Here is a 13,530-nt window from a genome sequence, read left to right as displayed (position 1 = left end):
ACTACCAGCCGTCTCCGCCTCCGCCGCCATCTGCCTCACCATAGCCATCATCAGGCTGCTGCGGCTGCTCCTCAGCCTCGCCGCCGTATGCTTGGCCTTCATAGGCGTCCGACTCTTTGGGAGGCATCTTGCACCTGACTTTGGTGTGTCCAAATTGCTCACAGTTAGAGCACTGGACCTTGGACCCTGCGGTGTGTTTGTTAGCTACAGTGGTACCAATGCCTCGCTACGAAACTTACAATCTCTCGGCTTCGGGCACTCCTTGCTGAAGTGACCGGTCTCATCGCAGTTGCGGCACACCACGCTATCCATATTCTTTGGTTGATCACAGTCCTTCGATATGTGGCCTTCTTGGCCACAGTTTCGACAAGCCCTGCTAGGGGCGTCAGGACAATCTTTCGCAAAGTGGCCGGCTAAACAACAGTCAGTTATTGTACCACCATACAGATGGGTCCGACCTACTCTTGTTGCACTTCCGGCACTCAACATTTTCCATATTGGGAGGCTCTTCGCACTCCTTAGCGTTGTGTCCAGATTTTCTGTAACATCGTCAGCGTTCGGTCAGCATGCGTAGGAACTATGAACGCAGACTCACCCGCAGTTCTTGCAAGCAAACTTGTCCACACGCGGCTCGGGACCTAGAGGGCTGGTTAGAAAAAAGAAGGAATGGTTATTGGGCGGCATTGAGACTCACAATCTCTCACACGGTGACCTTCGGCGTTGCAATTGTAGCAAGAGATCTTAGGCTTCTCTGAATTGTGCTCAACCTTCTCCTGGGAGCAGCCCTTGCTAGTGTGGCCGAGCTCGCCACAGTTGTAGCACTTTGGAACACCTCTGTCTACCACCATTCCCGCATCATCCAAGCGAGAGAGAATCTCGTCGATGCCATCTGGCCAGATATTGATCTCGCGAGGTCTCTCTGGCTTGTCGGAAAACCTCACCGAGACGCTATACTTCTTGTCGATGTTACCTTGAAGGTCCATATTGGTGAAGGTATCAATCAACTCTCTCTGAGTAGAGATGAGGAAAATCTTGACATTTTCCTCCACCAGTCGCTCTTGGATTTGGCGATAGGTGACCTCTCCTGCCAGAGCTTTGACGTATTCTTCAATCGCTTCCTTGGCATCGTCGACATCTCTCTCACGGGCCGCTTGCTTGAGCTTGTCCCAGGCAGCATCAGGCGTAGTGTCGGCGACGTGGTCACGATTGACCTTGCGAGCATTCTCACAACTGTTTCGGAAGTGACCTGTTGTCATTAATAAATGTCATTGCCATCTCCCACGAGCAACTCATCAGGCGTACCTTCTTGGCCGCAGTTGGTGCAGGCCATGGGAGGCGCTTCCGGGCAGTCTTGCCGCAGGTGGCCTTCCTTCTTGCAATAACGGCAAGTCTGTTCTCCAGCATTGGGACATTCAGCTCGGCGGTGACTGTAAAATAATGGATTAGTAGTGTGCCTAACGAAAGAATGCGGAACCTGGTTACCCTTCTTGACCGCAGCCGAAACATTTATCGTTTCCGTAGGCCCCAGATGCTCCAGTATCATCGCCACCGCCGTTGTAGTTGTCGTCGTTGGAATATCCAACATCGTCGGCTGGCTGGCCCGAGTCTTGACCCCAGGTATCTCCTCCAGCATTTCCCTTGTCAGGGAAGGAATTAGTGGCTGGAGCTCCCCAGCCAGCATCCGCAACTCCGCAACCCCAGTCTCCCATCTTTGGCAAGTGTTGGATGGGATACGATGAAGTGACAAACGAAACTCTGTAGAGAGGTTAGAGAAACAAATAATCAGATGAAGGAGGATGAAAGGTGAGAGTACGTTCTTTGAGAAAGTGGATCTGAAGAGTGAAAAGATGACTGGGGTAAAGTGATGAAAGACTGAGGAGTAGAGTGTGAGGCAAGCCATTCAGTGTCTCCATGTGGATGAAGAGGAACATAGGCAACATAGAAAGTCATCCATGGGAGGGTGGGCAATCAGAAGGGATGAAGCAGAGATGGGGAGCTGAGGAAGGCGAGCTGCAAAAGAGAAAGGATATTGGATGAGTATACCAGAGATCTGGGTTCAGAAACACGAGACCAAAGTCGCGTTCAGTCAAATGGAGCGGACTGCTGCTTCCTAAGTGCACTGTTGACGAGTTAGTCGAAATGCCGGATATTCTTCGAAGCGAGATGCTTCAGCTGGTTACTCACAGGCTTTGATGTAGCTGGCGTAAAACCTGCAGCTACCCTCAAAGTTGAAGACGTGCAGAAAGCTGAGGAGATGAGGAAGAAAGAAGAAGAAGAAGAGGGGGGAGAAGGTTGGCAGTGCGCAGGGAAGAAGGCAGCCGGCAGGCGAAGGCGGTGCACAGGGCGGCAGAATGGGGGCAAGTTATTCCACTCCAGCTCCTTCCCTCCTCGCCTTTCGAAGAGCAGCTGGCAACCTATCTTATCAGAGGGAAGTGCTTCCCTCAGGCAGCCACCTGGCAGTGGCAGAGTCCTCGCTTAATGGAATTGGATGGCCTGTAGGGAGCAATTATAAGGGAGCTTGATAGCTTTAGGTTGTCTCTAGGGATGTAAGATGCCTAATAGCGAGGCTTGGGATATCCAGCCAACTTTCTCTAACTTGATGCGTGAGTTAGTTGAATTAATGGAAAAACGGCCCTGTGCATTAGGATCGCTGCTGCTGCTATATTACTTTGCTGTATCCGCTATCCTTCTCCATTCAGATATCTCGTCTGTCACAAGTAAATGTACGTGGAAAGGCTTATTCGCTATAGTGCTGCTACAATTGATATGGATTCTACCAATGATTCACTTAAGCTACCTGTATGTCGTCTCCTCAACGTTGATACGTGATGAAGCCTCTACAATAAACTTACTAAACCGATTCCCGAATGGCATAGCGATGGTATTACAAACTATTACGATAGATCCTTAGCCGAGGCCATGACTTCTGATAGAGGTACTACTGATGATTTCTTGGAAAGGCTGTTTTCACTTTTCTTTTGCCATATCTCTTCCAAGGCTGTTGATTTGATTACTTCTGTACTGAGCACATATATTGGTGGATTTCACCCACCTACTCAACAGTTGACCAAACAGTTGGAAGAATAAAACATAGCCAATTTTGGGAGATAATCCCTCGTTGGATTGTAAGTTCTCACAACTCGAGAACGCGCTGAGGACGGACTACGCAACTGGGCCGTAGTTTTGATCTTGATAGCGTAACAGAGAGCAGAATGCAAACAAGCACGCCTCTGTCTACCTAGTACTATAGTTCGACATTTATTGTAACCTTCGCTGGACTAATCGAAGCCATATGTATATTTACATTCAGAAACTACTTATACAACGCACAAGAGTGTTAAATTGGAACAAAAGTAGAGCGCATTTAAAACTCTTTCTTGTGTGGAAGTTGTTTCTGACAATAAATGCTACGGTTATGGGTAAGTACCTAGGTGAAAGCACACCAATCTTATCCACCGACAGTTAGAATTGCCACTGGCCGTTGATATGTATTTCCATACTAAGACATTTACAATATCGGCTCGGCTCGCAAATCACTAGCTGGTTCGGAACGCCGATATCAGTGGGCTGATGCTTTCAAGGGCATCACACTTCCGCGGAAAAGGCAACTCTTTGCAGACAGCAAACACTACTATGGCTCGTTTTGGAAAAGATGGAGACGATATACAAGTAGTGAAGCGACTCTCCTGCAGCCCTCGTCAATTAACGACCGTAGAGCACAAGTCTCAGATTAGTTCTACAGAGGATACTGATACGAAAAGGACAAGCACATGCCTCGGAATCTCGTCCCAGGTGGATACCAGCTTTTAAGCACCTGAGATCCATCTCAAGCTCAGCCGTTGGGATGACCTGCAAGTTGGTAATCCGCTCGACAGCAATTGGGGGCTTCTCTTCTGCCCCTGCCCGTCGCATCCAATGAGAAGCGCAGAATACACAGGTATGCGTAAAATGCATCTCCGCGTTCGGAGGGGCCGCATTTGCTATCGATTACTATCGATCCGACCCCGCGTGCACTATCCACACTGTACTACCCAGGCCATGCTTACTGCTGACATACAGTGTCAACATCGTGAACCATTGATTTTTTTTAAGCTTTTACTAAGCGTCACTGAAATTATTATCCAACATCCGAGTGGGAAACGGATATTGTTTCTTACAAATCCGTTCCCTCACTCTCTCGACATATCAACATCCTCTCGTTCACCAGCCGACTCTCGTACTCGTCCTACTCACAGCATTCTTTCGCAATGGCGCCCTCTGTCGTAATGATAGACACCTCGGACGACTTCTTCACTGCCCCGGTGGCGACGACACAGACGAAGCGAACTCTCCTCCTGGCGCCCCCGTCTCTCGCCTCTCACCCAACTGCGCTCACAAACGTCGTGTCTCAATATGATCGCTCTGCTACAGATCTTCAGATGATTGACCGGTTGTCAGCTGGTCTCGTCAAGCTGCCATCTGCCACATATGACCTTGTCCTCGTCCTCGCCGATGCGTCTTCCTCTCTTAACGAGACTCTACCCCTCTTGACTAGAAGCATCCTCGGTCCCATCGCAGAGTCACTAAAGCCCAAGGGGCGATTGCAGTCACAGGATGGCTCAGACTTGGGTCAGAACGCAACTCTGGCAAAGGAAGCCGTTCTGGCGGGCCTGGTTGCGTCCACTGGGGGCTTTGACAAGCCTGACTATGGCGACGGAGAAGGCGTAGTTTCTCTTAAGCTGGGAGGCCGAAAGAAGAAGGTTGAGGCCCCGCCCGTCCAGAAGATTGAAGTCAAGCCTGTTGCTCCTGCTGGCGTCGGCTTCATCGACTTCTCTGACGACCTCGACGCCGATTACGATGATGACGAGCTCATCGACGAAGACACTCTCATGACCGAAGATGACCTCAAGCGACCCATCAATATCCGTATGCTTCATCCCACCCATAAAACCTGCTTCGAAACTTGCAGATACTAATTCGTTCATGAACACAGCTCCCGAATGCCAGCCCAAAGCCGGCAAGCGCCGCCGCGCCTGCAAGGACTGCACCTGCGGCCTCGCCGAACGTCTCGAAGCTGAAGACGCCGCCAAGCGCGCAGCCGCCGACAAGGCTCTCCAGAGCGTCAAGCTCGCCGTCGACGACCTCACAGAGGTCGACTTCACCGTCCAGGGCAAGGTCGGTTCATGTGGTAACTGCGCTCTGGGCGACGCTTTCCGGTGCGATGGATGCCCTTACATTGGGCTCCCGCCGTTCAAGCCCGGTGAAGAGGTCAGGCTGCTGAACAACGAGATTCAGCTGTGAGGGAGCTTGTTTTGCATTTTGTTTGGGTTTCTATGATTATGAATATGGGCGAATTGCTGTTAACGCATGGATTGCGTGATGGAGTCAACGGGCTATTCAAGACATTCATCAAGATTTGGTTGGATACGGGTTAACGAAAAACAGGGAGTACAGCAAAGAACAAGGGCCATTAAAGAAAACAAAAAAGGCTAGAAGGTCCCTTTTTGTTTTCGTCCCCTGAACGCTTTGGGCGTAGACTTGGCGTTTTCTTTTGGGCGTGGTCACTTTTATTTTTTTACGACACAATACTAGAGAATCAGAATTTTTATTCCATCTTTGGCAAACAATCAACCAAAAACACCTTGTGAAAAATGTAAAAAATACTCCCTATAATAATATATAATGATTCTGGCACCAGTTTCTAGCTGGCAGCTGTAGGAGAATCAGCGCAGTCCCCCCATGTCCAAGTAACAATGCTTTTTACATCAGGAAAAACAAAATGGGCACCGCCTTAGTATGTCTAACTTGACCCTCCCTGGTTGGCCTTCCTCCTCTTCTGCTCTGCTTCTGACAAGCCATCGTCACTCTCGTCATCCCCTCCCACAGTGTACTTACTCTCCGAGGCAGTTGGTGTTTCCACATGCAAATCGTCCAAAGTAGTCTCATCGAAATCCGCCGCCTCGACATCCGCATGCCGTCTACGAGAAGAAAAGTTGAGACGAGACCCGTTTCGGCTGGAAGGGTCGCTGCCGCTGAGTGCCCTATAGGCGGCGCGAGCTCTGCGCTGGCGCCAGATAAAGTATCCCCAAGCCCCGGCCGCGACGATGACGATGACCAGGACGATTTCGCCAGATCTCTGGTAGGCTGCCCACTTGGCGTCGTCGATTTTCTGGTGCGTCTCTTCTTCGTGGGCGTGGGTGTTGTTGGAAGCGCCGCCGACCGTCGTCTCGATGCCCTTTTCGCCATCGATGCGGCTGTCGGTTGGCTCGCCGCCAATGCTGCTGATGTCGACTCCCATGAACCTGTCCAACATGTCGCGTGTGCGGCGGGGATAGTCAAAAGGCACCATATGAGACGAGTTATAGAACAAGACGTAAGTCAGGTTGCGGGCTTCCTGCCAGAAACCAGCGACTTCACCTTCAAAGGTCCACTTTCGACGGGGAGCCCAGTTTCCAGGAGTAATTTCGAAACCCTTTCCTCCGTTCCACTCCATGTTATCGATCATGTTCTCTGTGCCGATGTGGTTGCAAATGAGGTCCTCCGCTCCTGAGAATAGCAGAATAGGAATCTCTGTCAAGAGACCGGGGAGCAATTCGACCGAAGGAACAGACGTTCTCGCCTTGAAAGTAGAACTCACTGCTCCACTGCACTCTTGCCAGCCATTACCAGCGTTGGCGGGATTGATGTGAAGCGCCTTTACAACGTCTTGCCTTCTCAGATATGGGGTGACAGCGGCCAAGTCCGGCGGCCAGTTCATTCCGCAGCTGGGGAACGAATCTCTAAGACGGACATCGTACATGTTCCAACAGGCATCGTTTCCATTGCCTTTTCTGGTCATGTCTAGTATTGAGCTGAGGATACTCTCGCACTCGCCGTAGTCGACGTGGCCCGGATCGCTGCCTTGCTTGTTCTGGCATATTCGAGTGCTAGATTGCAACTTCTTGGCGACATCCCCATCTTTCGTGAGAAGGCCCTTTTCGAATGCAAACGGAAGATAACTGTCGTATTGCTCTCTCGGGGAGATCCAGCCGTTGCCGATGAGCAATCCTTTCAAGTTCCAAGTGTCCTTGTCCTTCTTTTGCTCCGATAACTTCTTGTTCCGATCCACGATTGCTTTGGCAATATAGGGAATGTACTGCCCAGCGTATGACTCTCCCGCAAAATACAGCTGAACACAACATTAGAGTTTACATCTTGCCCGCCAAATTTGGTCTACTTACGTCGTCATGCTCGTACTCGGGGAAGAGAGTAAAGAACTTTTCCAAAAAGATGACAAACTGGTCTGCCATTTCGTTTAGTTCACGGAGGTAGCTGTCGGTATCGACATAGCTGAAGCCAGCGCCGACCGGGTTATCGACGAAGAGCAGATTGGCAAACTCGTGCCAGGAGCCATTGTTGGGAACCAGAGTGTTTACGTCCTTGACTCTATACGGTCCAATCTCCATCATTGCGCCATCCTCCGAGCTGCATCCTGGCCCGCCGTTGAGCCATACTACGGTTCGCTGGCGGTTTGCAATGTGCTGATTCTGGAAGTGCCAGAAGAAGAGGTTTCCGTTGTGTTCGGGGGTGATTTCGATGTGGCTATGGCGGAGTAGAGTTGCGTCAGCTTCAAGCAAATCCGGGGCAATCCTCCCTTGCCTGGTGCTTGTGGAATGCTTACCCAGCGTGCATCTTCACGGCCGGCGCATTCTGCGGCAGCCCTGGAAGATCGTGAACATAGTAGTCTGCCGTGGTTTTCGATTGCTCAGCAACGGCGAGGGCAGGCCAGAGTGAAGCCAAGGTAACGGCCAGCCATCGCCATGAAGCTGGCCGCGCGGACAGCGAAACCATGGCGAGAAGCGGCACAATCGGCGCGGGAGGACGGCGGAAGAAAGAAAAAGTCGCTAAAGAGGGAGCACAGCTTCCTCAGTCGTGGTCGTTGCAGAGGATCATTGACAGAGAATCACGCTCGTCGAGGTGAGATTTGAGGGTGATGAAGGAAGGTTGGTTGTTGCGAGGCGCAAGGTGGCCGAATTCAGCGAATGCCGCTTCGCCTGCCCCTTGGGGATGTCGGCCTGGTTTGGGATGCCGTGCAGCCGGACAAAGCTGCACTGGGGCATTGGTCCCCTAAAACAGGCGGACGGGGTCGCTGTAACTGCAAGCGATATAGCGCTTCGGCCCCACACGGCAGGCGTCTATTGTCGCTGGGGATGTCAATAAGCCTGGATCTCTCTGGATAGAAGAAAATCAAACGTGGAAAATTCTTCAATACAGATTACATAATAGGTACATAGAAAGGTGTTGCTGTAGATATTAATTTGCTTTTATGTTTTCTAAAACTTTATATAGTTGCGTAGATATGTGAGATGCCGAGTGTTGCTTGTTCCGCATCTGCTCTGATACTTGTTGGAAACCCGGACGTCAATGCAGCTCGCTCCAAATTAGCGTCCGTGTTTAATGCACACAGAGATGGGCGGTACATGGCCTCTAGCGATAATTCCCACCAAAACAGATGTACTTTTAGCTTTAGTAGATCGCTGAGGGGCATTTGCTGCATCATTCTGCAGTAACCTCATTTTTACTTGAATTTTTTTTTCATACGGTGGATGAAGCCCATGTCTCTTTCATGACAGTGCTCACAGATCACCACTGACCAATTCAATCACATCTCCAGTAAGCCAGAATTATACTTCATTTTCCATCAGATCATAAACCTTACGCTTGAATCCAGTAGCCCACGCACAAATGGCTTCGACCGGCAAAACCTTCATCGTCGAGCATCTCGACCCAGAGCTTGGCCCTTGGTCAGAGCTCGAGTATCTAGCCATCGCAGCTGAGAGCGAGGAGACCAAGAGCAAATTTATTCTCTCCTGCCTGCCCCCCAACTTTCAAGTTCCGGCTGCCTTGGCTGCTAGCACGGCTTTCACGGCAGAGCACCGCGGAGTCGAGGAGCTTTATGCCGGCCAGAAATCTCGAGTCTGCCTCCTGGATCCCGCAGCAGCCAAGGATTTAGCGCCCGAAGATGGCGAGACATTCGATGCATTTCTCTTTGGAGGCATTTTGGGTGAGTGTGGCAGTCTGGTGGTGTGCTGAGAATGAGTGAGAATCAGCTAACAACTCATCTCATAGGTGATGACCCTCCTCGAGGTAAGCTTTGATGGGTTTGTCGAGTATCAACTCGTGCCTAACAGACTTTAGACCGAACCTCTGAATTGAGAAAGAAAGGCTTCGAGGGTAGACGGTTGGGCCCAAAGCAAATGACTACAGACACAGCCGTCCGAGTAACTCGAATGGTCGTACAAGATAAGAGTAAGTCAATGGCTAGGCAGGCAACATCCAAGAGATGGCATAGTGCTAACTTCAGTAGTATCCCTTGACCAAGTGCCGTATCTGGACTTTCCAGAGCTCAAGTTCAACGAGCATGAAAGCACCCAGATGCCGTTTCGTTATGTCTCAGGCGCAGATGGAAAGCCCATCATGCCAAAGGTGAGTTTATCGAGCTTGTAAGCCGTATTGGTTCAAGCTAGCTAACCAAGTCTCTCAGGGAATGGTCGAATTGATACAAAAGGACGCTGATAAATCTGTGGATGACCTGTTTTGATGACACTATTCTCTTTTTTGGAACGGGGTGTGGCCAAGGAATCACACAGCCTGTCGTCGTAGGTGATGGCGAATTATCCTGCAAACCATCTATAACTGGCGATAAACGCAATCACAAGAACGTTGAAGCTCTTTAGAACACTGGTGTAATTCTATAAGCTTGATACCATCACCTTGTATTGCTAGGACATCACTTCCATCATCAATGAACATGTGCCATCAACAGAGGCCTCTCTTGCAATTCCCAACTGCTGATCTTTTGTCGTGATTCGTAAAAGGGGAGATAGATAACAGAAGTTTGCGGCAACGTAACATCACAATCAAGCCTCGCAGAAATTACCAAAACAGTTCTACTCGTAGCTGCTAAGCCACGATAGATATGTTGAAGGCTGACAGAAGATATACAGGGACTTCTGCAGACGACGCACGTTCAGCGCAGGCTCCGTGATTCCGGCAGTTCAACATAAGCCCCTACGGCGGGTTCAACGAGGCTTCCAATAGGGAGCAACCCACACTGATTATGAAGTCAATATTAACTGTTGTCAATGTGTTACACAATTCGGACTCTGATATGTCCTCTGCCGCAGGCATTGTGCCGCGGTCTGTGGGTATCCGAGTATACATTAATTCTCCGACGCATGTTTGCTTCCACCCAGCGCACCGGGTGAGTGAGCCCGAGATGTTACCCTTCAGCTTGGTCGTAGAAATGAGACAGGAGACCTGTCAGATCTCGACACTCATTTCCATAGGCGGGAACACTCTAGATGGGCGGACACACAAGCGCTAGTAGCACCCAAGCTTATTGTTACGGTTGTCGATAAATTTAAATCCTTGCGACAATACTCAAGTAAACCTGCAGGCGCGGAATTCTAACTTGCGACAATGTCGGAATAACGGATGTAGCGTCGTGATGTCGAGTCGCAGCAGCTAGCCCAGTTGGCCGATCGTTCACTATCATCCCCAAAGAGCCACTTCTTTCATGGTTCTGAGGCTCACGGGAGTGCGTGCGGCAGTCGAAAATTCTACGAAATAGAATGATAGACTGAGGTTTGCGCTCTGCGAAGATGACAGCATGAAGCTGCCGCCAATCTTGCAGAGACGATGTAGCCACGGCTCCTATATTGCCTGCCACATGAACTGCCACATGGCAGCCGAGTTAACCCAATCAGGCCTGACGCAATATTTCTTTACGGAGGAGGCCGATGGGAAACGAAGATGCTCCTGAGGATCTATCGTCTCATCTTGACATGCGCGCGAGGTGGCATTGGGTTCCTGTTGCGGTGACACAGCCAGGTGAAGCTGCCAGTCAATGACTTCGCCTATCAATTCGCTGTAGCCGGGTGCTAACCTATCAACATTTAAGGAGCAAAACTGCTGAGATCAAATTAGCATCTCCTTCACACTGCAGATACGGATTATACGAAGGTGCACCGGGAGGGAAAAAAATTTCTTCTTCACGACAGCCAGACGCCTATTAGGCTATTTTGCTCTTCATTCATGGTGACAAGGCCTAGAGCTCGTATGCTCATCTGCCAAGATATTGCATGTGCCCCCTTTCCAGATAGGAAGGACCCTTAACACCTAAGGCATTGCTATCACCTGGCTGTCTTCTTTGTAGAACTTTGGCCGAGGCCATCACGGCAGCTAAAGGCGAGCTAGCAAGATATCGGGACATGCTAGATCGGCCGCCAAACTCTTGGGACCGGCAAATTAGAGCAACCAGAATCGGAAACTACTGTAAGCAGCATGACGAGAGGCCAAGAGCCATCATAGCTAATAGAACTAGAGGTAGATTGCGGCTGAAAGAAAAGCGAACACAAATCTAGTGCTATCCTTGGTAGTGGAACGTAGATTGACAATGGGCTCGGGGAACATAAACCCCTGGCTGTGGAAGTGATTTGGCACGCGCATATGTCCTGATAGTCTTGGCTGGTGGACCGTCTGAAGTATTACCAGTAGATAATATTCTTTCATGACGGATGGAACACACCAGGGGCACATCGCCCTTTCTGAGCGAGGATGTCGAGAATTTGTCCATCCAGTGAAGGAGGTGCTGGGCCGCTTGGAAATCCATAATACTACCCAGGTTCTCATAAGTGATCCTCCAGACGTCAGCCAGGGAAGGGTTGCGCCATAGCGCGTCGCCCGCAAGTAGTCTCGCAAGTCTAAAAAAAGTGGCTGCCAGGGCTTCTTTGAAGGGCCATATCCGAGCCGGCCGCTGGGGCCTTTTGGAGATGGACGATACGAACCAATCATCCACAACGGCGCGGGATGAGCGCAGGGCCTAGTCCCATGGAAGCGTCGGCCTAGAAATGCAAGCCAGGAACAACCCCCCTAGCTAGCGTGGGGTCGGTCGAGCTTCCAGAGAAGATCGATATTCCTTTGGAATCTCATTTGGAATGCAAACGCGAGTGTTGGGCAAGTTCTAGCGTTGGCCTGGGGTTGCTGGCTCCATTTTTAGCGCTCAACTTGAAGACGACACCCACTCCCAAGCTTAGGCCCACCGTTGCATGGGTTGTGCTGGGTATTCGACAAGGCGCTTCTCGCGATGCTGGGAAGCCCTTGATAGGTAGATGGTAGCCAGGAATTGATAGAGCAGCACTCGGAAACCCACAGAAGGATTGCCACAGAGGTGGGCTTACTCGTGTGTGCACCTTATTTGGCCATCACACGTACTGTATGCCCGTACGGGTCTTGAGGTCTTGACCGGTCGAGAGAAGCAGGAACGTGAACCCTGCCTAATGAAGCCCGTTGAGGCCTGATGAAGGTGGTTGTCTCGACTAATCATCAGTTACGAAAACGCTCTGATATCCCGTCAGATGCCCACCACATACATACCGTACCGGTTGCATGTACCGTACCGGTTGCATGGTAGTAGGGCTCTATGCCGATAGTACCCTATACTGGTTGGACGATGCATCATCGACAGCAAATTATCTGATTTGTAGTCGCTGCATGAGATTGCTGTTGGACGATGGCGACAGGTCATTCATTGGTGATGAAGGAGGAGAGATCAGAACGTGTCAGCCACTTGCCATGATGTACCTTGTAAGTACTGGGTCGCGTGCTTTGTCATGGAAGACTTTCAGCAGGAGCCCTACATATCACGAGGTAGTCGCACTGGACAACTCTCTTGGCGGCAGTGATCAGAGGTACCTTGGTAGTACTCGAGAAGGAACGACAATTACCTCCTTACATGAGGGCACCAGTAAGAAATTGATTGGAACCTCGAAGGCATCCATCGATCAACCCCAATGCTGCAGGGACTGGGCTCCTAGACCTGCAACCTGTCAGCTACATACATCATGATACATGCACAATCGAGTCCCGATGTGCTCACCTCCTCGTGGCCTCGCTAGCGGAACAAGACATTGCCCAGGCACGTCTCACACATTCGGTACTTAATTTTCACCTCGTACAGAAGCGCTTGATGGCATGAGGGTGGCCTCGCCGTCGTCACCGCCTCGACTCTTGTCAACGGCGTCTGTGCGAGCTCTTCATCGCAGGAACAAAGAAAGGCGCACGTCGTGTAGCGTATCTGCATGTCCACGCACGGCTGAAACATGCGGCTACACCCCGGCACTCGTCGATGCTCTTGTTCAGTGTGTTTCTCTCTCAAGTCTCTCTTGTGCGGCATCCAGTCCAGGCCAGTCCTTCGCAGGCTCTGCACGGAGACTGGACGACGGACAAACCCCGCCCTGCCTGGTCCAGCATCTGCCTGGTACCATCGACAGATACGATACGGCGATGAAACATGGAGCCCGATCGCTGATGAGAGCGGCTTTGTGCCTTTTCTCCGGGGATAGCGACATGGCAAGACGACGGACTACTCGTACCAACGGTGCGTCTATGACCGGCAGTCTACTTGCCTCGTATGCGGGTGGCAACCAACTGCTGGCCGTCTACCAGGTAATTACCCCGTCTTCCGGTCTCCTATGATATCCACGCATGTAGCCGAACGCTTGGCCTCGG

At 50.8% G+C, this 13,530-nt stretch overlaps 4 protein-coding genes across 4 annotated transcripts; 2 read left to right on the top strand and 2 right to left on the bottom strand.

Annotated features, from left to right (window-relative positions):
- Position 1: 1 nt before the first annotated feature.
- T069G_09400 (zinc knuckle domain-containing protein) lies at positions 2 to 1,709 on the bottom strand (the record flags this gene model as incomplete). The annotated part of the gene is made up of 8 exons (XM_056176610.1): positions 2 to 186; positions 240 to 413; positions 463 to 539; positions 596 to 638; positions 695 to 1,246; positions 1,303 to 1,427; positions 1,483 to 1,637; positions 1,689 to 1,709. The coding sequence occupies 8 exons, from the start codon at positions 1,707 to 1,709 to the stop codon at positions 2 to 4; spliced, it is 1,332 nt and encodes a 443-aa protein (XP_056025088.1).
- Positions 1,710 to 4,247: 2,538 nt separating this feature from the next.
- Positions 4,248 to 5,280, top strand: T069G_09399 (cytokine-induced anti-apoptosis inhibitor 1, fe-S biogenesis domain-containing protein; the record flags this gene model as incomplete). The annotated part of the gene is made up of 2 exons (XM_056176609.1): positions 4,248 to 4,905; positions 4,973 to 5,280. The coding sequence occupies 2 exons, from the start codon at positions 4,248 to 4,250 to the stop codon at positions 5,278 to 5,280; spliced, it is 966 nt and encodes a 321-aa protein (XP_056025087.1).
- Positions 5,281 to 5,779: 499 nt separating this feature from the next.
- Positions 5,780 to 7,809, bottom strand: T069G_09398 (serine carboxypeptidase domain-containing protein; the record flags this gene model as incomplete). Its single annotated transcript, XM_056176608.1, has 3 exons — positions 5,780 to 7,147; positions 7,200 to 7,560; positions 7,640 to 7,809. 3 exons carry the CDS (start codon positions 7,807 to 7,809, stop codon positions 5,780 to 5,782), a joined length of 1,899 nt encoding a protein of 632 aa, XP_056025086.1.
- An 894-nt stretch (positions 7,810 to 8,703) lies between these two features.
- T069G_09397 (putative SAM-dependent RNA methyltransferase domain-containing protein) lies at positions 8,704 to 9,559 on the top strand (the record flags this gene model as incomplete). Its single annotated transcript, XM_056176607.1, has 5 exons — positions 8,704 to 9,022; positions 9,088 to 9,105; positions 9,157 to 9,267; positions 9,326 to 9,444; positions 9,503 to 9,559. 5 exons carry the CDS (start codon positions 8,704 to 8,706, stop codon positions 9,557 to 9,559), a joined length of 624 nt encoding a protein of 207 aa, XP_056025085.1.
- Positions 9,560 to 13,530: the final 3,971 nt, after the last annotated feature.

The sequence above is a fragment of the Trichoderma breve genome, chromosome 6 (assembly GCF_028502605.1).
Source record: "Trichoderma breve strain T069 chromosome 6, whole genome shotgun sequence".
Classification (NCBI taxonomy): Eukaryota; Fungi; Ascomycota; class Sordariomycetes; order Hypocreales; family Hypocreaceae; genus Trichoderma; species Trichoderma breve.
Note: the sequence above shows the minus strand (reverse complement) of the source record. Positions and strands in the feature narration are given on the sequence as shown.